Source organism: Meleagris gallopavo, chromosome 3 (genome assembly GCF_905368555.1).
Source record: "Meleagris gallopavo chromosome 3, MGAL_WU_HG_1.1, whole genome shotgun sequence".
Lineage (NCBI taxonomy): Eukaryota > Metazoa > Chordata > Aves > Galliformes > Phasianidae > Meleagris > Meleagris gallopavo.
In genome coordinates this window covers 4,816,409-4,840,063 of record NC_139406.1, presented here as the reverse complement: position 1 = coordinate 4,840,063, position 23,655 = coordinate 4,816,409, and the positions used below count along the sequence as shown (strand labels likewise).

Sequence of the window (23,655 nt, the reverse complement as noted above, 5' to 3'; positions counted from 1 at the left end):
CTAATTGCAGGCAAACTTTGTGAAATTGTAGAGTCAAGGACCTGAACTCCTTTGCTGAGCTGGTATAGTTGAGAAAACACAAATAGAAAAGAGAAAAAATGGCGTGTATTGCATGACTGTGGAAGGAAGAAGTTAAGCTGCAAGTCAGCAACAATAAAATATTTGCAGCCACTGGAGCCCATTGAGCTCTCCTGCACAGCAGCAGCAGCCTCTCAAGGTTACTCCTAGAGATTGAGAGATACCATAACCTGCATTTGATTTTTACAAGGTAAGCTACATTTCTATATGCATGCAACATTGATGTATATCAGGCTTAAGTGACATTTTGTGTACGTTAAGCTAGCTTAATTATTAGATGTGTATTAATTAGCAGAGTACTTGAATGCCATTAAATATTGATTAATAAGTCATTTTTGTTAACCTTACAAGAAGCTCAGATAATTCACTTGCAACAAAAATTGGCACAGCCAGGATGTGGGGGTGTAGTGGAAATGCTAAGTGCTGCTATTAGAGCAGTATCTATGAAGGATCTCTTGGACCTCAACAAGGCAACCTGAGAAATACCACTAGAACCATCCTGTGAGATGTCCTTCCATTGGATAATTTCTGGAAAACTGTGGGCAGAAATTGGTTCAGAGTGAAACGGTGAGTGTCCCTAACCAAAGGGGATCGTATTTTATCAGACCAAAATGAGGCAGATGACTTTTGGAGACCAGACCCTTGTAATGAACTCAATCACTAAACAAACTTTCTACTGCCACTAGAAAAACAGCCTGCATCCAGGCTAGGAATGAATGCACATGGAAATTACCCTATCCCTGCCCCTGTAGACCCTCAATCCATGAAACCACTGATATGGGGAGTGAAGCTATAGGCCCCAGCCTGGAGCCCAAGAGAAATGAAGCAAGAGGCCCAAGGACACAGCTGCTGCCAGGCTGAAGCCAACTTGAATTAACAAATATTTCATTAAAAAGTAGAACTTTTGGCCTGTGATTGATTGACATAAAGAAGGCATAAGCCAAAGCAACAATAGGGAGGCAAAGTTGTTTAAAGCAATTTACGTTACACAGAAGCTCTTGGGTTAATTAGATCACTTGGTAGGCAACATCCTTTCTTGTCTACAATGTGCACTGGAATGAGCAGGAGAGAAGAAAGGGGTGAGACTCCTTCCAATACCTTCTTGGAACTGAAGTGGTTTTGTACTGGTGCCTCTTGATAGAAAACATGGAGAAAAAACAATATTTAAATAATGGCACAAAACTGAGGAAGTCCTCCAAAGCCCTCCCCAGTGGAATTGCCTGAGTCTAGTGGAAGGGCTGATCTGTCAGAGCAGAGTCTCTTCAGCAGGGAAAGGGCATTAGCAGCACTGCATCTTCCTTTTACTATTCTGTTAGCTTCACCCCATCATCATTGTTGTTCTCACTGGTATGACAGAGATCATCACAAGTTTGATTAATTTCATGCAAACGCTGTTTTACATTCGTAAAAGGTTTTGCACTGGTTAATTCTTAGACAACAACAATCCCATGTGTTCCTCAGTAATATGTTGATGTAATAATTTGGAAGCACTCTCGATTGTGTCCCAGATCAATAGCTTCAATTCCTCTTCACTGATCTAAACTGTCTGGATTTTAAAACCAGTTCCGACTGTGGCAAAGTAGCTGCCTGAGAATGTATTATCTGCAAAATGCAACAGCCAGTGATGAGCAACTTGAAAAGGTGGTTATAGTCCTGTGCCATGGCCAGGAGCAGTGGCAAGAAGGAGGTCAAGTAGATTGCAGGTTGGTCACACAAGTAAAACAGGCACCCCGATACCCCTTAGCAAAATTATAAGTTTCTAGGAAAGGCATAAGCTTTGGAGAAAAGCCTTTGTGTGAAGCACACCCTGGGTAGTCATACAGGACTGACCAAATGGAGCTATACCCAGGTCTACACCTGGACTTTCACAAACAAGGAGTAACAGGGAATGTGAAGCAAACCAAACAACCACCTACTCTCCAAACCCATGTGAATGATCATTTTAGACCTCTTAAGGAGGAACTGCAAACATTGCAGCCAAAAAAAAACAAGACCTGATTAGTATTTGGGCTGCCTGTCCAAAGAAATGAAACTTAACAATGGGATAACAGAGATGAGTCTCACATTTACATCCCAGTCAGCCCCTAAAGACAAATAGTAAATTTTTTATTTGGTACAGGACCTCAAATGTCAATAATCTCAAGTACAGATGCTCAAAGAACTTATGTTAAACATCACCAATGGAAAGTAAAAATAACAAGATTTAAATACAAAAGTACAATAGGCCCTGTAGGTAAAGGGGCTACAGGGGAGACAAAGATATCAAGGCATCAATTAGCAGTAATTTCAGAGAAGGAAAAGTGTTAGATTTTGATGTTTGCTTAATTATTAGTTGTGTAGTAAGCAGTAGAGTGTTTGCTGCTAAACACTGATTAATAATCCTTTTGGTTAACCTCACAACAAAAAGCTGTTTTGGTAATTCACTTGCGAAAATTTGCCATCGTTTATGATCAGTGAGCATCCCTCACTCCCTGGATACTATGTGGGATGCTACCTAGCTATCTGTACCATGTATCTACTGAAGTTTGCTGTCATGTTTTTTTGTTGATTTGTTAGGGGTTAAGGAAAGTATCACAGATAGTACAGAGATTCTTCCTTAAAAGACCAGTTTTGCCCTGGTCTTAAAGACTACCAGGACTGTTCAGAGTGAGTAGACAAAAAGCCTTCCACCAAGTCGAGCTTTCGCTGAACTTCTCTCTGCTGCCACTACAACTTCTTTCTGTGGAGATGGATAGGGAAAAAGGGTCAGCAAAGTGCAACTGAAGGTGAAAGATAGCCTTAAGCTTCCCCAATGGAAACTAGATTTTGTTTTAGTATCATATAGACATGTTATGAGAAGAAATGGGAAAACCACCCAGCTGATCTGAACAGCATTTAACAAAACAATTTGATGAACAGACTTTATTTCATTTGAAAAATGCTGGAACTGGTCAAATCTCTTGTCAACATAAACTCTCAGCAGCAAGATCAACAGAAATATAGCTGAAGTTTAGCTTGGACTGATGCCATAGGAAAAGAGCACAAATGACTGGAAAACTACCTCACCTGCACTCATGCAGAAACCAGCAGCAATGTCTGTGTCTGTTGTTGGATTGTAAGTTCTAACCTAACTTAGATGCACTCACATTTCCAGATGTTTCTTCATTGCATGGTTGAAGAGCACTGAGTAAGACCTGAGATGCTGACCCATACATATAAGTGAGGTAGACAGATGTAACAAAGCAACCAGAAGCAATTACTTTGCTCACCTTTTTTTCAGATTTCACAGTGATGACAGAACTTCCAAATCTTGATTGTTCCTGTAAAATAATGCTGCTTGTTACAATGCTGTTTTTAAAGTTTTCCATTTCTCACAGAGTTTGTTTTCCACTTACTCACCTCAGGAGAAATGAGGACATACTGTGCCTGAATGGAAAAAAAAAAAAGAAAAAGCTAGTGGAGAGGACCACAGTAGGAGAGTAGAAGGCCAGTGCAATAGCCCTGGCTCCTAGACAGCAAAGAAACAGAATCACACAGTCGCAGGGGTTGGAAGGTACCTCTGGGGGTCATCTACTCCAAACCCCCTGCTAAAGAAAGTTCCCTAATGTAGGTTGAACAGGAAAGCATCCAGGCAAGTTTTGAGTATCTCCAGAGAAGAGATCTCCAGAGAGACTCCACAACCTGTCTGGGCAACTCGTTTCAGTGCTCTGTCACCCTCACAGTAAAGTTATTTTTCATATTCATATGGAACTTCCTGTGTTCCTGTCTGTGCCAGTTGCTTTTTGTTCTGTCACTGGGCACTGTTGAAAAGAGTCTGGCCCTTTCCATTTGATTCCAATCCAGTAGATCTATAAGCAATGATAAAATCCCCTCTCAGTCTTCTCTAGACTCAACAGTGCCAGGTCTCTCAGCCATTCCTCGTAAGGGAGATGCTTCAGGCTTCTAGTCATCTCTGTGGCCCTCTGGACTCTCTGGAGGTTCCCTGTCTTTCTTGAACTGAGGAGCCCAGAACTGGACTCAGTGCTTGAGAACAAACAGAAGCCAAATTACACAGATTCAGAAACAGAAGTAATTTTCATTTTTTTTTGAAACCAAGCCCAGTATTTGCATAGGATGTAATTAATTAGCTATCATTATGATCTGTCATCATGATTTCACCGTTATGTTTTCTTACCCAGTCCTCAGGACAGGGATATATCCATGATTTGCAGTGGTCTGTCACACTCCCTGAAGATGATTGATTTCCATTATAAATGTAAACACGGCCAGCTGTCCCACCAAGCAGTACTGTGGTGATATCATTAGTTCGCAGGGGGGATGTTACAATCATTTCATCTGCAAAAATTAAAAGAATGACAGAGCTTATCAAAAGTGAAATAATGCTGTATCACAACATGATAGTTTGAAATCAAAACATTTTAATTGGAATGGTGGTATTTAGAGGTATGTAATGGTTAAAATGGTTACAATGTTTCAATTTCTGTCTGAATTATTTGGGATTTTAGAGATGTCTCCTCAGGAGGCATGATGGAATATTTGTACAAGTATTGTACACGTAACTGAGTAAGAAGACTGAGTAAGAAGGCTGCATTCAGCACTTGTATGAGAAGGTGTGTGACCAATCTTGCTGCTAAGCATAAAACATTTCAAATCTGCAATTTAGATTCATCTAGCTTTACCTAGTCCATCATTATCCAGGTCACTTAAGTATGTATCTCCTCCAAAACGAGAAAACCTTCTGTCCCCACTGAATGTACTGACCAAAGAAGGCTTGGTGCTGTCTGCCAGATCATATACCAGAACTAGTCCAGCTTGGTGCAACACCGAGGAGAAAAATGAAATGCTAGATAGACTGTCTAGAAAACAACAACAAAGTAACTTGATCATCAGACATAAAAATTCATGGTTAGTACTTAAAACACCTTGACAGCAATAATAATGGCATTACACAAAATGAACCAAACTAAAAAAATGTATGAACCACCCACCAGATAATACATGGCAGTAATGCTTGTTAGCATAGAAACAATCTCTTAGCAAAAGCAACAGGTAAAAGTACGTTCTAAGGACAGATATTAGAGCTCCACATTTTGATTAATGTATTTCCTTACTATCTAATTCCAGAGTAAGCACAGAATACTATGTTTTAATTCCAAGAAACGTGCAGCCTACTTGGAAATCACTGCTACATAAATAATGCAACAGAAGAAAAAAATGCAAGTCACCTGTAAGTGATGACAGTGATTGTTTCTATATTTTTAAAATACTTTACACTACATTGGCAATTAAAATTTCCCTTCTCTAATTTTTGTTTTTGCCCTTCACTCACACAGAAACAGACATCCCAAAGCAGAAATGCCTTGCAGTTTTCAGAATGACATACCTGTAGTAGGTGCACCCACCACCAAAACTGTCCTGGTGATCCCAGCCACAGACATCACACCACTGGCCAGTGACAAACCCATTCTGCCCATTGCCTGTTAGATTTTAAAAACACTTATTTCCACAGAATGTCAAGCTATTTCCAATTATTTGTAAAGCAGTATCCCATGGAGAGAGCCCTACCTTGTTTCCAGTTATTGTAAACCAGTGCTTTGTGCTTGGTGGCTTATATCCATACACTTTCCCGACACTTTGTCTGACATCCGATGAGGAGGGATTGCACCTTGAATTAGAATTTAAAGTGCTCAGATTCAGCTGTCTATTCATCTTAAAACATTTTCCACTTTTAGTTTGGAATAACGATGGCAGCAAATCTATCTTAGAAGTTCCCATTTAGAAATTTATTTTAGTAATTCTCATGTTCTAACAAATTTTAAGATAATTTCGGCACAGACTTTGTCTTACCCTCCACTTCTTGAACACTCAAAATATTTTTGTGTTTGATCTGCTTTTGAGAACATCTCAAAGTAAGTGCTATCTGTAGACAGATCTACTTGTTGGCATTTTTTTGTCCCCTCCCCTCCCACCAAAAAAATCAGTTTTGGTTTCAGCTGGGATAGAGTTGTTTTCTTCAGAGTGTCTGGTATGATGCTATGTTTTGGTTTGAAGTGAAAAAACAATGTTGATAACACATCTATATAGAGCCAAGGCCATTCGCAATGAAGGCCCCAAGGACCTGGGAGAAAACAGAATTAGGGCAGCTGACTTAAACTGGTCAAGGGAGTATTCCATACCATGTGGCATCAAGCAGAAGGAGTTTTGTAGGAGGTGGGAGAGCATCTTCTACTGCTCAGAGGACTAGCTGGGCATTGGTAGGGGGTGGTGAGAAATTACATGTGCATTGTTTGTTATATACAGTCACATATATGAAGTCTTATATAGTCATAACTATTTTTCTTTATCTTAGTAATTAGTTTTATCTCAAGCCATGAGTTTTACTTAGCTGGGTTTTTTTATTCTGTTCCCCATCACACTGGGAAGGGGGAGAATGAATGAACAACTCTGGTGCTGAGCCACCTGCCAGGCTCAACCACAATAAAACCCCACAAATTTTTAAGTGTCTCTAAAAAACAAAGTCCTTGCACTGTAATATACATGAAGGAGGGCAAAGACATAAAATACAAACAAAAATACTCTAAAGACGACAAAGAAGAAACTTCCTGAAAAGCAGGAAGTCTCATCTATCACAAATCCTAACAGAACAGAGGAGTAACAAAGCAGTGGTTTGTAACACACTTAACACAATTCTTCCATGTAGGGCTACCAATCAGCAGTAATGTTGCATTCTCCAGTTGACAGCTATGAAGAGAAAATCCAAACCAAGCATAGTTTTCTTCCCCATTCACCATCCAGTTGGCATCTTCTACAGACAGGAGTCCTGACAGACCAGAAAAATACAAATTAAATTTTGTAACCTGGCATACAAAATTCTATTAGCAATCATCTACTGACAAACTCATGCTATGGTGAGAAATTTCTATTAGTATTACTACCATCAATGATATGACACCAGTTACTGTGAACTTCACTGCAGAGCAATGCTAAATCTGCAACTGTAGTCTTTCATCAAAGCCTTTGTTCAAAGCAGCCTACTTGTAAAGCATCACGATAGCTTACATGAAGTACATGACAGCTATCAGTCAAGCCTGCCCTGAACTGATGAGTCCTTAGGGATAAGAAAAAGCTAAAACTATTTATTGGAACTTGTAATTCTTCAAGGTTGGTGGAGGAGCATTAAATAATTCTGGCTTTAAGTTATCAAATCATTCAATCAGTGTTTTGGTTAAAAAAAAAAAGTCACTGATGTTTTAAAATGTAAAATGCATTTCAGTTGTGGTTTTCAATTTTAGATAAAGTAGAATAAGCTAAAAAAAAAAAAAAACTATTAGAAAATTTTGAGTAAGAAAACTCAATTATGTGGTTCTGATGAAGCTTTGAATACCTGCATATCCCACCTCATCTTATACTAATTTTATTTAGTCATGTATGTGGCCTTTCCTTCCCCATTCACAGCAGTCTCCATCACCTGTACTCAGTAGATATTTCACTTGTAGCACTCCCCTTTGTCCACATGAAGGAGCACAAGTAATGACAGAAAATCATCTTTCAAGATACACTTGCAAATTTTCAAGGAAGACCTGTCAGTCTGCAATTGAATCCACAGCTTCCACAAAATCATCCATTTCTTTTTGTCTCACAAAGTTGTTGTCTGTGTGCAAACTAATGACTTTAGCAGGCCTACCTGTCAAAGATATTAAAATCCAGGATTGCATTCCTAGAAAGAGGATTTCATCTTCCTACGATGTATATTTATAAACTTTACATTTTCATTGATCAGAATCAATTCTCGTATTATCAGCCAGCATACATGACATATTGACAGTACATAGGAAATAGGCACTGATAGGAGTACAGGAAAAAAGTGCATGCTTACTATAAAAGGAACTTTAGCATTTTTAATTCAGTTCTTACAAAAGACTTGGTCTTTCCTTACATTTGCTGAAAGTGAAACATAGCAGGATTCACACAGGTATGATTTCTAGAAGGTGTCAGGTGTGACTTCTTACAGGTACTGGATGAGCTAAGCAGGGGTGTTGCACAGCTTGATCTGCTGTGCACTAACAATATAGACCTGATCTTATAATCAGTGGCAGTCTTGGCCATCATGGCCATGAAATAGGGGAGGTCAAGAACCTGAATGGATTGAAAAAACGAGTAGAATGGTAGCAGAGTCTGAACTTCAGGCAAGCAGACTTTAGTTTACTCAACCAATTAGTAATTGGGAAGGTCTGAATTTTTGAATTATTCTTTGAATATAATTCAAATTATAAAAATCAAATTATTATCTGAATTACTAGGTCACAATAATCTTTGAATGATCATGGTGGCTAGAAGTGCCCAAAGACTGGACAAAGGCAAATGTCACTCCTATCATCAAGGATGTCCCTAGTCAGCATCCCTACACTCTAGGGAGGTGATGGAGCAGCTAATCCTAGAAAGCCTTTTCAAGCACACAAAGAACAAGAAAGTCACCAGGAATAGTAAGGCATGATCAGTAAGGATCATGTCAGAGGAGAGAGAGCAGGAAATATTGTCTTCCTGGACCTCACTAAGGCCTTTGACACTGTTCCCTGTAAGATCCTCATAGAGCAGCTGCTGAAGTATGGGCTGGATGAGCAGGCAGTGAGGTAGAAGAAAAACTGGCTGAATAATTGAGCTAGAGGGTATTGATCAGTGGTGCAAAGCCCAGCTGGAGGCCAGTAATTAGCAGTATTTCTGTCCTGTTTATAATCTCCATTAACCATCTGGATGATGGGGCAAAGTGTACCCTTAGCAAGATTACAGATGACTCAAAACTGAGAGGAGTGGCTGATAATCTGAATTATCTTATAATTAAGTAGCAACAAATGAACAGTCATATAAAAAACAGCAGGATTAATTTTACCCAATAAATACTACCTTGGTTACTTCTGTTGAAATAAGAGTAAAATGCAGCTACAAATCCTCTCTGCTGCCCACTCCCAGGTGCATATGGAGAGCCAACAACCAGATCAGCATTTTGATCTCCATCAATGTCAGCTGCCAGGAGGGACCAACCAAGATTACAGTAGGAATACTGCAATAAACAGTTAGTTTAAGCCTGAAATGGAACTTAAGCCACCAATTCTTTAACAAAATAAAGAAATTTACTTCTAAAGAGCTAACTTTGTCTACTTCTGATCAAATTACCCTTCAATTCCATGACTTCAATTTTGTTTTCTTTTTTTGGAAGACTGTTCTTCCTTTCTGTTCATCCTGCTCCCTCCTCTGAAGTGGATTACAAATGTATTTCCCATCTACAGCCAACCTAGACAAACATCTGCTTGCACCATCTCCAGTTACATGTCTATATCCCCTTGCAATTAGAAGTTTGATTTCAACATCTTTTCTTTAATCCCACAGGCTCTTTTCCCTTTTACCTCACCTCCTTCTTGTGTAGCATTGTCTTAGCCTGATCAATATACCTGACAAGTTATGGTCACGTTTGGTTGAGATGCCAAGCCTCTTCCCTTAGTTCCAAAATAGACATATACAGCACCCTAAATAACAGGAAAAGCAAACACAGCATGAAAAGATTTGCAAGTCAGCCCCAAGTATGAAATCCAAGACAAATATCAGAGTGAAACAATTTTGTAAGGGTTATTAATACAGCTGTATTTTTCCTGTCAAAGCTTTTTCATGAATTTGTCTTTTCCACTCCAAGCCTAAAAATACCAAACTGTAATGGACACTGGTATAACCAAGTACATTCTCATCATACTGCAGGTATAATACTGGTATAACGTGTATTCCATTAACTATATGCAAGTTCTTTTGACTGTCATTTTGTTTAAAATTACTTAATGCAATGGGATGCAGTGCCAGACAAAACAGACGCTTGCAATTTTCCAAAGTTTTAGTCTACATAGAAGCATTTAAATTAGTACTTAGGCAGCTAATTTAGTATTTAAAATTCTGAAGAGCTTTAAACTTAGTGGAAATGCATTAGCCTAACAAGTTATGCCTCTCAGTTCAGGTGGAAAGAAACATTCAGTGACCATTAACATGAGATAATTTGGTAAGCTTCAAGTTATTAAGCCACTGTAGTTTGATTACTTCAGCACGTGTCTGTGTTCACACTGCATTTTAGATATTATCTGTTGGCCTGTGACAGCAGAGGACAAGGCTTACTGACATCAGGTTCCTTCCAGACTTTTTGTTCCTAAAAGAAGAGTACACTCAGATTTTATGAATAGCTTCTAATGTTTCCAGCACATTAATGCTGCAAAACTGAAATCTGATTTGCACAGAAAGTCTGCCAAGAAAGGACATATGAATAACTTTCATTGATCTAGTCAAAGCATCCATAAATGTTATAAACCTTTTAGTTTGTATTAAAAAGTGACCTTGAACAATGACAGATATTCTTTGTCTCATTTTACTATTCTAAAAAACATAAGCATCAATAAAAGTGATCTGTTTGAAGAAAAAACCAAACACATACAGACAGCAAAAAACAAGCAAACACAAAACCTGTGTATGACTTACTCTGTAAATGAGAAATTGAGATCCCACAGAAGGTGCTCCAATTGCCAGATCTGCCACTCCATCCTCATTGAAGTCCAGGACTGCCAATGCAGAACCAAATCTGCCTGAAGGCTAAAAGAAGAGGGACTGCTCTGATGAAAGGAACAGATGTTTTAAAGACAAAATGCTAAAACAGAATGTACATTTGCAATCACAGCACAGGGAAGAACTGGAAATATATTATAAAAATCCACCCCAACAATTATTAAGATCTTCTTATCATCATTATTCTCTCAAAGAATAACCATATTCGTAATACACTAATTGGGAGTGGTCTGTTCTCCTTGAGGATATACTGTTATTAAAATATAAGCTAATATAATGAATATAATAAGGCAGTGCTGTGCTATTTCATTTTTTGAGTCTAGTGCACCACTGATGTCATGCTTACAAATGACAAACCATTCTCTTCTGTGTGAATAATTACATTTTCTATAGAGGATCAACTTTATTACTCAAAAAGACCACCTGATCCTGCCTCCCAGTGTCAAGTATCTGACACGACTCCTCACCTGATGACCCTCTAGTACTTGGTCTGCTTTTTCATCTAGATCCATGTCTTCTCGTGGCAAACCTGAACGATTGCCATAGACTATATACACCCTTCCTATCTGAATGTGGCCCAGTGTGCTGTACCCCGGTGCTCCAGCTACCAGATCTTCATATCCATCCTGGTTTATGTCAGCTGAAATCATTGCCCTGCGTAAGGGAGGCAACAAAACCATAGCATTAGCTGCCAAACTACCTCTATATTATCAGAAAATAAATACTTTTAATTTCAGGTAATTTCATGTGTCTTTCCTCATCTTTTCAGTAAAGATCTACATGGCATTTTTCATATGATGTAATTTATTTTTGTTTACTTGGACTAAATAAAAAAAGGTTCATCTTCCACTAATGCACCTGAGATGTATATGGACTTCCTTTTAACTGACACAAGGCATCTGAGAGCAGTCAGAACAAAACACTGAAGAAGGGCCACTTGCATATGACATAAAACCCAGAAAATGAAATTAACCATCATTTTAACCAGATCTCTAATTTAATCAATGGTCATAACAGTAGATAAACAAATGGATCATGGGTCTCAGTAACATAGTGGAGGTTTAAAGGGTGAACATGGAAAGAAATAACTACCATTCACTTGGCTGGTGTGGAGTAACCTCAAGAATTAAATCTTCAATTTTTGAAACAGAAGAAATAAACCAATGGGCAGCAATACAAATTTATTTCATCTCTCATCTCTAATCACAGAATCACAGAATGGCCAGGGTTGGTAGGGACCTCAAGGATCATAAATCTCCAACTCCCCTGCCACATGCAGGGCCACCAATCTTCATATCTAACACCAGACCAGGCTGCCCAGGGCCCCATCCAACCTGGCCTTGACCACCTCCAGGGATGGGACATCAACAGCCTATCTGGGCAGCTGTTCCAGCACCTCACCACTCTCATAGTAAAGAACTTCCCCCTGACATCCAACCTCAATCTTCCCTCCCTCAACTTAAAACCATTTCCCCTTGTCCTGCTATTATCTACCCTTTCAAAGAGTTGATTCCCCTCCTGTTTGTAGGCTCCCTTTAGGTATTGAAAGGCTGCAATGAGGTCACCCCCAGCCTTCTTTTCTCCAGGCTGAACAAGCCCAGCTCCCTCAGCCTGTCTTTGTAGGAGAGGTGCTTGAGCCTCCTGATCATCTTTGTGGCTCTGCTCTGGACCCTCTCCAATAGGTAGTGGCCATCAGTCCACAAGACCACACCTGAAGGTCTGGATACTCTAACGAGTATCCAAAGAATAAAAATCAATATTCTGGTAGGTATGCAAATTTTTCAGAAATTAGGAGGGAGGTTTGAGAAAAAAAGTACAAACCATCCAAGTCTAGCATATGGCGAAGCAAGAAAATATGAAGATACTGGCTTGGAGATGTACTTAGAGGATTTTTGATGGGTAGTTCCTATCACTCTCCAGAAAGTTTTTGCAAAAGCACGATTTATGAATCGGAGGGAATTCTGAAATAAAAATGAGACACAAGAATTTGTAAACCATAGGCTGAAACAGTACAGACGACCTCAAAAAATAAGTCATCATCAGTGGAAAACACCACACTGATCTAAATCGACTCTGATTTGAGTCCTAAGCACAGTTTTAGAAAGACAAAAAGTCTGTATGCCTTAGGTGCATTGCTAACTATTCACTGCTACAGTTTGTTGAAATTTTTTAACTTCAAAAAGTGATCATATGATTCCATAAAATTTAATGGTAAAGATATATTTTTGTCATTTTGACACTGCAAAATATGTTCTAGCCTCACTACAAAATGAGGAAAACCCCAAAGCTTTCGTATTTATGATGTACTTATTATCTACATTATATATCAATTTACAATGGTTGCCAGAATCTCCATGAAGTGAAATGAGAGGCTACAGTTTACATCCAGAGACCACAAACAGCACCTCAGACAGAAATTAAAGCAATTTTATACAGAGCTGAATTGTACCTGACACATGCCACTTCTCACTTACTGTTGCCCAAGACTGTATATTGAAGTGAACTCCTCTCTCTGTATACGTTATATTCTTTTCAAATGTCTTTAGAAGTAAAGAAGTTGTATTTTTCTGATGTTCATTTTTTGAGTGTTTGCTTCTGTTAAAATAAAAAGGCACTAATAACAATTAATACAACTGAATTAATGATGTATTTTATAACAAAGCAAGGAGAAATAATCATATTGCCTTTTGAATACAGAATTACCAAAGCTACATGCCCGTTTCTTGACTTCACACACAATTTTTTCCTCTTTCCCCACAAAAGAAGTTAATTTTTGCTGTAGTTACACTTTGCCAGTTGTTTTCACTTGTTTCAGATATTTCCACTATTTCCTTGGAATTACTCTCCCTCAACAAATAAGTCTATTAATATCTAGCCACTGGCCAGAATTCTGCTCCAACTTATGGTTCTTGCAACTACTGACGTTGGTGTGGTGTTAGTTGAAGAGAGCATCCGAGGATAAGAGCACTTTTCTTCGCTAAGGTAAAAGCTTGAAGATAAAAACTCTCAAAATAAATATGCAATAAAATAAAGGCAATTAGTATCTCAACCCATAAGATTTCATAACCCCATTATTTAGCTACAGTTTTGATTTTAGCTACAGTTGCTGCTGCACTTTTCATCTAAGCATAGGCATTAGTTTATTATTATTCTTTATAGTAAATTAAAGACAGACTTTAGTAAAGTAAACTCTTTGCTTTCTTGTCCTCTCTTTACTTAGCATGGCTATTTTCAAGGATGCACTGTTGTCTTTGAGGATGTGTTTTTTATCACACCTTTTTGTTCTTTCTTTCCCACCATTATCTCCCTGTGGAGAACATTCCACAGTCCCAGTCTGACTGAAGTTGTAAATTAAACCATTAATACTTCCTGCAAGTAAGCTAAGAAAGTTCTGGAGGAAAAAAAATAGATGATCTCTAATTTTCAATAGCTCACTGTCCACATTAGGGAAAGACTGACTCTTCTGTCACCAGTATTAAGTCTTTGAACCTTTAGAGTTATACTTACATGTAGTTATCCTTGTGGTCCCTTGTACAGTTTATAAACAGAGGGTTCTCAGGCAGGAAGCAACCACTAGAAAAATATTCAGAATGTGTTTGGAAGATTTTCTTGCAGTGCAAGTGAAACTAAAGCATCAACATTTATCCTTACTTGATTCTTCTGTTAGAAGGCATCAGCTTTCTAAAGAAGCTCTGCTTAATCAATTTCAAGAAGGTATTACAAGCCATAGAAACTCCTGTGATGTGTATTTTAATGACCAAGACTGTTCTTAAGGACTTAAGTTCTACATGAATCTTGCATGTCTTTATTTCACTCACTTAATGAAACTTATTGGAACATGTCCTGCTAATTCTATTAATAGCATTAATAGAATAAATAGGAAAGAATTATTTTTTACAATCTTTTAATGAAAACGGTATTTTGGAACAAAGAACTCAACTGATAATGCCATATCATGTTCAAACATTATTTCCCAAAATATCTCTGTTAACATTATCCATTAGATGTATGGATTATTTCCCACTGTTGGTCTTATAATGTTATTTACAGTACCAATGCAATACAGGGCCAGAACTTCAATAAAAACATGATATTTTGAATATAAGCCCGAACTTCCAATGCTAGAACATCCATTCTTACTGTTTATATTCCCATCTGCTTGCATTATCTGCAGGTGGCATTTGGCCTCCTCTAGGAAGGATCATCTCTGCCAGCTGATGAGAGCAGTCACATAGTACAAGCAGTGCTCAGATCACCAGGCCAGGAAGAACTTCAGTCTGGCTATGTAACACTTGTGCACACCATTGGATATGTCTTAAAGAATGCCCCAGTTGAGTATCTGCTGGACATGACCCAGCTTTGCATGTGAACATGTTGCAAATACAAACTCAGGGTTTATGTATTCCTTGGTGCATCTGCTCAAAGAACTGGTATACCTCCTTTGGTCTACATGAGGATTTAAAGTTCAGTGCTTATTCTAGGAAATGACCTGCCTTCAGAAGGATTAAATGTATGTCAGAACTTGAATACTACATCTAATGTTGCAAGAAACACAATCTTACCTGACTCCATTCTCTAGCATTTGGCTCATCTGCTCAAAAATATTGTTTGTCCAGAATGCCATGTCATCTACTCCTCCAAGGAAATATTCATGGAACTTTTCCACCAGAAATGGAGATTTACTAGCATATGTTGGAAAAAGCTAAGAGACAAGCAACATACTTAGTAAAACGGATAGTAAAATGGATTACACTGCCTTTACATTACATATTCAACCAAAAAAATAAACCAAAAAGAGCAAACTAACCTTGGCAACAGCAAGCCTTTCTCCATGTCTGAAAGAAATGAAAACAATTCTTCAGAAATAAACAAATTTAACTTAGAAACATTTGATGATTTGTAAGTTTCTTTTCAAGGTTTCTGTACTTCTGCATGTGGTAAATACTGTGCAAATAATTATATTTCCTTTTTAGTTGTTAATAGAATTTTAATGTGAAAAGTAACAATTTTAACTGTACTGTAACTCTTAATCTGGAGGGATTCACAGTGTTTTTAAATATTGCACGTCTGGTAGTAATTAACTGAAATAAAGAATACAGCTAGGTTTAAGGTCTTCCAAGCAGAAATTCTGAGCTAGCAAAAATGTCACAGTTCTTATCTCTTTGAATTATTCTTGGATTTGATAGGATATACATTAAACAGTAAGTAAACTGTCCATTTAAGTATGCATATTGAGCTTCATTACATTAAAATTATATTTATTGCTAACATGCCACAGTGCAACAATACTTGAAGACTTGGCTGTTCTCAAATAAACAGGCCTAAGTATGTTCAATGCATGAATCTGTTAAATAGCTTAGACACAGAAGTTACGGTGTAATAACAAAACTAACAGCCATTTAAGCAGTCCAAATTTGTATTTTAGACTTTAAGAAAAAAAAAGTATCTTACAATTTTTGTATTCCTGGCCTCAAAGCATAATTTTCTGAGCTAGCATTTCAAGTCAGATTATCATCTTTTTCCTATATAAGTTTCACTAAGGAAAATCTACACAAAGCTATCCAACTTACAGTTCAAGAAACAGCAGATAAGTGCAGTCAGTAATTGTGCCTTTAGTTATGATCTCTCTTCCATAAAATTCCTTATAAATAGAGGCTAGGTCTTCGACAGGTACATACCTAAGAACAAGACTGAGGTATTGTAAAAGTTTTTCCACATCACCTGGTAAAAGATAATTCAGTTTCTGTAATAAAAATAGCTTGCTTGAATATATTCTGTATTTCAAAAGACTCTGTAAGGTTATCAAGATTCATAAATGTCAAAAAGACCAGATCTGCATGTACAGTTGCTTTCTGCATAGACACTTCTGTTTGGGTTCAAAGCCAGAAACCTGTAGAAACATTGTAGAACCAGAAATCAACAGCCTTGCTGGACATGGCAGGTTAGTTTTCATGTTTCCTCTACTGGTTTCCTGGTGTGGTGATCACATAAGCTCCAAACCTTCAGTGTTGCCAAACCTATTCCAATTCAACTCTATTCCTAGGCAAAAAGACGTTGCTCATATTTTTCTATCTCAACATTTCTCAGAGATATGTCAGAGCTGATGAAGTTGAGGAGATAACTGACCATCTTCTATAACTAGAGGAACTATCTTTCATGTAAACAAGACTCAAATGACCTACCACACCAGCAGAAAAAGGGCATCTAGGTCTTTTGAAAATGGTAAGAAAACAAGCATGCCTATTTAAAACTGCTGCTTCTTTTATGCTTCTAAAGCCTATCTGAATTCCTCAGTATCTATAGCCATAAACATCCCCAATGCCCTAAAATTAAAATAGTGATCTAAGTGAGATATTATCTGCAGATTTAAATAATTGATAGGACATCCCAACAAGCTTTTTTTGTTATCTATAATTACTTATAATTTCCATCAGAGTTAAAGAATAAATCTTTATTGCTGTATTGCAACATTTAAAACTCTTTTTTTTCAGTCCTCCCAGTTCTTTATGTCAGAGAACATTAACTATGCATAGGAATATTCCAGTAGCAAAGGTTTTGAAAGAAAAGTATGGAATAAACTGAGATAATCATTAGAGAGGTTAACCTCTGCTGAAGGTCATTCTCTTACCAGTTTGGTGTCAGATAACTGAAGTCCAGCTCAAACTGACTCAGTACATCTCCTCCTGTAGTGGAGGAATAAAAAGCAAGCAAACAAAACACAAAACCCAACAAACCAAACACGTAAGTATCTGACAAGGGTAAGTGTGAATGGATCTATCTATGGCTATGCTGTATATTTTCATATGGCACCCAAGTGTATAAATCTTGGCCATTTAAAATACATAAATGGTTCACCTGAAAAAATACTGCATATTTTGTACTTCCAGACAATAGCAAAAAACGGTGTCAAATTTAAAAGCCAAGTAGTGACTCCATTTAATCTTTAACATACTTCAGCCTGTGTTTTGGCTTTAAGTACAAGGATCTATGTGCCCTATTGCATCTCCTGAAACACAAAACATGCAGACAGAGATAGCAGGATTTTGCAAGCTACAGGAGAGTCTTATGACTTTCACTACCAAGGTAAGAGCCAGAATCACCAATTGTGCTTTTCATGTGTACTAGGCATCCCAACAAGAAGGATCTATGTTCAGCAAACAGAAATATTACCAAAATCTCCAACACTGTGAGCTTCTGAATATGAGCCATGAAAATCAACCTGGAGTAAGAAATAGAAAAAAAACAAACAGCAAAACACCTTTCTGATTGCTTTACTTATCCTACAATACAAACACAAGAGCAGAATCAAATTGTCCAAGCAGCTCTGAAGCTTGCAAGTCCCAAACCTGACTTTGTTCATACAGAGTTTGTGACATTATATCTCTCTCAAAATTTTCCTGATTCAAGAGTATAGCTTTTGTCTTCTCTCTGTACAGGACTCCAGGGCTGAACTATCAATACTAACAGTTCCAGTCACGTTAATAGAATAATCCAAACTTACTTCTCCCATGGCTTTTAAAAATCCTTGGTCGATGCCCAGGCTGTGCCAGCTAACATCTGCCACCATATGTGAGGCAATTCCAAACAGGAAAGCCACCAGCTTCTCTGTAGCCTGCACAATAACAATACACATGTAGTATCATCAATAATTTTATTCCTGTCTTTAAGAAGAGGAGAACATTTTACATTACACAAAGATGCAATGGATAATCTATTGCAATCCAAGAATTTAGCACAACAAAAAAATGAGCACTCATTCCTTGATACTGGAGAACTGTTTTTGTAACTTGACAATCTTTAAGCACTTTGTAGAATTCAAGGCCATGAAGTTAAATGGCTGATGTCAGAACACAGCCTGTGTGCTTCCAGTCAGATACATGTTTTGGGATTAGGGACAAACTCTTCCTCTCCCAAGGAGTAAAATTCCTCTGCCACTTGAAGTACTGTGCAAATACACACAGAAAAGAGAAAGATGCTCCTGTGCAAGTGCTATTCATTACAAAAGCATTTGACTAAAGCCAAGTTACTCATTTTATTCCCACAAACAGAAAAGTTATCCAGAATAAACTTATGAGCAACAGAAATTTCATTTCACTTCTTCAGAAAATATTTCTCTATATCAAATCCTTGTTAGTTCCAGAGGCCTTTAAAAAAAAATCAAGTAATCAAGTCACAAGTTTTGGATGAATTTATAGTTCCTGAAGGTTAACAGTTCACACTTTAGTATCACTACAGGCCAGTCAAAAAGCAGGCAGATCTCTTTGTATTTTTAGATAGTGAATACTCTCAAATGCTGCTCCAATTGTACAGTTCTGTTGTGTAGTGAGAGAATGGCAAATACTCCAACAAGGAAAAGAAAGCAGCAGGACCTTTAAAATCATTCTCACTTCTAACAATCTGTTCTTCCTCTAGTATAAAAAAGAGCAAATCAGGACTAAGTCCAAGTATGAATTCTAAACTAGGTCTGGTTTTCAAATGGCAAACACTCAGCCAGATCTGAGTTATGCAAGTACTCAAAACCACCAATAAAATTTGAAAATTTGGACCTACAAAATACACCAAAAGCACCAGAGCACATTAGAGACAACAGATTTTATGTGGAAGCTTTTAACTTTCTGTCTGGTAAAGATGAAAGCAAGATTTCAACTTTTCCTCTATCAGCAGAGATTTTAATTTTAAAATCTTATGTATTTTACATTTTCCAAGGATAAAGCTGCAAAAACAAGGGAAGCTGAGGAAGGCAGCAACAAGTGCAGTCAAATAGAACAATAGAAAGTCATTTCAAAAGTTAAAGAACTTTTCTTACCTCTTCCCAAGGCTGAGGATAATTCCTTCTGATGTAGTGAATACTTGCATTAAGAAATGGTGACCAGTGAGTATCTTCAGACACATCATGGTATATCCCTTTTGCAACAGAATTATATCAGTATTTATTAATATTTGTTAAAAAAAAAAAAAGAAAAAGAAAAAGGTTTTCTTCATGAAAACAAACAAACAGATCTTTGCTCAATTCCAAACTGCACAAGTGATGATACATTTTCCAATCTGTTTATATAGCAAGAGCCAAATTAGCTATATTTTTGTATGATTTCTACTGATAAAAGAGATGCTAGATTTGCCTTACATGACTCTGTTTGATGCATCTGAAAATTGTGTGCCTGCTCCCTTTCTCTGTAAGTGTAATACAAAGAAATATTGCCTTCCAAGTGGAGAGGAGAGAGAGAAGCTCTGAGTAAATTAAAGCTTCAAAATGTATAGCAGAAAAGATGATGGGCAGCCAACTCAGTACCTTCAAGACAGTTATCACTTACCACAGGGCTAAGGAGGGCTATCATCAGTTGTCCCTTTGCAGATACTAGGACTTAGAAAAATGATTTTTTCATCCTCTCAATTTCTCCCTAGATGGGTATTCTGTAATCTAACCTATTTCAGTCAAACAGCATCCTTACATCAAATTGCTCCACGTGCCAAACAGCTAAATGTACTCAAAATCTATTTTCTGAAAACATTTTCAGATTTGTTAGTTTGCTATCAAGTTCTACAAAGAAAGGCTCAGAATTCTAACAAAAAGTGTGGATGCCTTTATAGGAAGATATTTTTTGGCCATATTTGATTTCTTACAGCACACTTACATTCAGCCCTATTGAATTCTGTAGAGTTTTCACATGACAACACAGTTGTTACAATATTGGACTCAAAAATCTTTTCTTACCACGTTTGCAGATTGGAGGATAAAAGGCATCAGGATAAATGCTCCCAGCCTGAAATGCATCTTGGTGGTTTAGTAACAACTGAGAAAAGGATAGGAGTTGGAAAAGAAATCAGAATGCTATTACACAGCAAAAAAAAACAAGTCCTACTGTCAGTATCAAAGATAAATACTGCCAGTCAGATATGCCATTATTTCAGTGCCATCATCCTCCCTCCCACCACTCCAGACCCTGTAAGTGAAATTAAACTGATCAGTTTAATTTGAAAGGCCATTTAGGAAAGGACAGATGGGATATAACTTAGGTACTGGTGAAGTCAACTTGAAGTCAAAGTGCCCTCCTCCTCTTGACTAGACTCTTAGCCTGGGCTGCTAACTAGCATCCTCTGAATCACACCTTGGTTGTATAAAGCAGATAAAACATCCATGAAAAACATGAATGCCTCCTTTGAATGATCTTCTACTTTCATAAGAGATCATGTTATCTTTAGATTGTCATAAATGATGTTAAAAATGTTCTTCACAAAAAACAAATGCATTTTGTTTATGCACATGCATATGTGTTTATGAAAACTGTCTGTACATTTAAAGTGGTCTGTTAGATTGTTTAATAAAAAAGGAAAAAAAAAATCCAGTCCAGGCACAGTAGTTACACACATATTACTGAGAATGAAATAAAGAAAGGTTAGAAGACAGAAGAAGATTCAGAGGAAAGGTAGAAAACTGAGAAATAATATGCTTCCTACCTGTCTATAGTCAACATTCCCTTCTCGTTTGGTGAAAAATTCCAGAGCTCTATGTGCTGAAAAACAAAATATGGAAGTATTGGTTTACAACCAGCCAATGGTTGTTAGATGCATTATCAAAAATAGATTATACTGCATTATCATAACTAAGCCAAATGGCACAGGCATATGAAGTATAATTTCTCAAGAAATGCATGAATAAGTCTCTCTTTTTATCCAGGGATCTAATGCAGAAATGCTGTTTCTGGGGCACATCTGGCCATGGATGTCTCAGCAGTCCCTCTCTCACTTCAGCTCTCAAGCTGACAAACAGAGATGACAGTGCCTAATAGCAAGGAAAATGGAAAACTTTATATGCAGAATTGATTCCTGACACTGATCACATCCTGAACATACAGATTAGGTACCATAAATCTCTAACTGCAAAGGACACATATGAATCGTGTTTAACTTTCACTGTCCTCAGGAATAAATATGAATACTTAACAGTTTAATTGATTATTAACAAGCATGAAAAACAAGTCAGTAAAAGTAAATAACACTATTTATTCATTGAAAAGTCAGTGCCAAGCTTACTGCCAAACTGATCATTCAGCAAGTAGAAGAGAAGAACGAAACAAACTTATCACTTTCCTGGAATGAAATCTCATTCTAATTAATTTCCCAGGGATAGCCTACTAGCACTTTTCAAAAAATACCCAGCACTGCCTCTAAAAATTAACCAGTTGAAAAACTACATATATGGGTTACCTTCTTTGCCTTCCCACACACCAGTTTTAGTCTTCAGTTGTGATACTTACAGACTAACACTGATACCCCTCTTAAAACTACCCAGAATATACTGTATTTAAGACAATCCTTACCAAATAAATTAAATCACAAAAACATCCTCTCATTCTGGAATAAGCTGTAGACAAAACTGTGAGGGCTTGAGTGATACTTCACTTTGAATATTACCCACTGTTGTTCTAAACCATCCTCATTCAAATATGTCAAGAGACACTTAATGACCAGCCTTACACCAAAAGAGGATTTACATTCAAAAGTAAAAAAATACAGAAGACTTCCATGTCTCAGCTCTCTCCACAGACATCATTTCCAGTGCCTGAGATTTTCAGGTGGGCAGTCTCCCACCCTCCCTGTCTTCCCTTACTCCTCACAAGGGCTCACCCTGATCCAGAGCTGTATAACTCTGTCAATCCTCCACAAGAGGCAGTGCCTGCCTTCTCAGCCTGCTTCCAAAAACACAGCAAGTAGGGCACAGCACTGCACTGCTCAGCACTCCAAATGAGATCCACGTTTTGAACAGGAAGAACTTTTCACCACTTAAAGCACTTGCAGGAATTTATCCAGGATAGATTTCAGTTTGAGATTTGAAGCAGAAAGGCTATTTTTTCTGCAAAATTTCTTTTCCTGGAATACTCCACGTTTGGATTTGGAAATAACTTCCAGTATCTTATCATAACAGACATCTATTTGCACACTAATAGAAGCATAGATTTTAGTAGTGTCAGAGCTGAGCCCAGTCAAGATGGTAAAATTTTTTTCTAAATGCTGATCTGACAGCTAAGAGTATACATAACTTCTCAGACAACCAAGGTCTTTAAATTATGTAAATATTTTAGTATGTAGTATGGTCAGATAAAAATGACTGCTTTGGGACAGATCTGTAAGACCCTGTTTCTCCTCAGAGATATTTTGTAAGTACATTGTATTCTGTCAAACCCATCATTTCAAGTTTTTCAGAAGTTCATATTCAGTAATTAGGGCTCTGGGCTTCCAGGCCTCCCAGAAAGGGATACAGAATAAAGTTTTCATTATGTTAATTCACAGACACAAATGCAACTATGACAAAATTAATACCTGTTATTTGAGAACAGAGCTACCAAAAATGATTTCTGTTATTCTCTAGTTTATACTTACATACAAAAATGCACTAATTTAAAAGAAAGATGAGTGTTTCTTTTCTTTCTCCAAGAGAGAAGCACTTATGTCAGACTCACAGATACAAAGATTTCAGTTACATAATGCCCGTGTTTCAGAAAACAGAACAATATCAACCAAACTGATTCGAGCAGTCTGGTTATAAAAACATTACAGCTAAGGTTCAAATGACAAAAAATGAAGAACTCATTCAATCCTTGTATTATTACTTTTTTATTACTAATTACTATTATTTAAAGAAAACAACGTGGAACGCTCATTACTTTCACCTTATTCCCTCCCTTTGCTTTTCAGCCATCCGAATTTACTTTTCTTCCCAAGCAATTCAAAACACATGAGAATTCATTCTGAATATGCCTTACCTATTTCAACATGCGTTGAAATTCCACTTGGAATACATTTTTGACAGAAATTGTACAGTATAATCATCAAAACAAACCAGCTCTTCAGACCAGCCATGATGCTGTGACGCTTGCTCAAGCTGTGTTTTTAGAAGCCTGCAGCAGTCGCAGTGACCTTTGAAATGTGGGTTACGGCACACATTTTGTCTTTCAAACCTATTGCTGACACAGCAAGCAAACTATTGTGGTATTTGTAGTGCTTTAC

At 37.4% G+C, this 23,655-nt stretch overlaps 1 protein-coding gene across 3 annotated transcripts; it reads right to left on the bottom strand.

Moving 5' to 3' along the window:
- Positions 1-2,163: 2,163 nt before the first annotated feature.
- GPLD1 (glycosylphosphatidylinositol specific phospholipase D1) lies at positions 2,164-23,570 on the bottom strand. 3 transcript variants are annotated; one of them, XM_010708291.4, is made up of 25 exons: positions 23,412-23,569; positions 21,106-21,161; positions 20,363-20,441; positions 19,457-19,554; positions 18,152-18,262; positions 17,821-17,869; positions 17,279-17,333; positions 16,221-16,328; positions 15,458-15,485; positions 15,213-15,352; positions 14,158-14,223; positions 13,125-13,245; positions 12,472-12,611; positions 11,118-11,304; positions 10,567-10,677; positions 9,504-9,578; positions 8,959-9,115; positions 6,736-6,877; positions 5,623-5,722; positions 5,441-5,534; positions 4,737-4,913; positions 4,232-4,392; positions 3,457-3,483; positions 3,327-3,377; positions 2,164-2,797 (listed from the first exon to the last, which is right to left on the bottom strand). In XM_010708291.4, exons 1-25 carry the CDS (start codon positions 23,506-23,508, stop codon positions 2,720-2,722), a joined length of 2,508 nt encoding a protein of 835 aa, XP_010706593.2. In that variant the 5' UTR covers positions 23,509-23,569; the 3' UTR covers positions 2,164-2,719. The 3 variants fall into 3 exon arrangements, with proteins under 3 accessions (XP_010706593.2, XP_010706595.2, XP_085076230.1); XM_010708293.4 differs by lacking the exon at positions 3,457-3,483 and having other exon boundaries at positions 23,412-23,570; XM_085220104.1 differs by lacking the exons at positions 11,118-11,304; positions 12,472-12,611.
- Between the last annotated feature and the right edge of the window lie 85 nt (positions 23,571-23,655).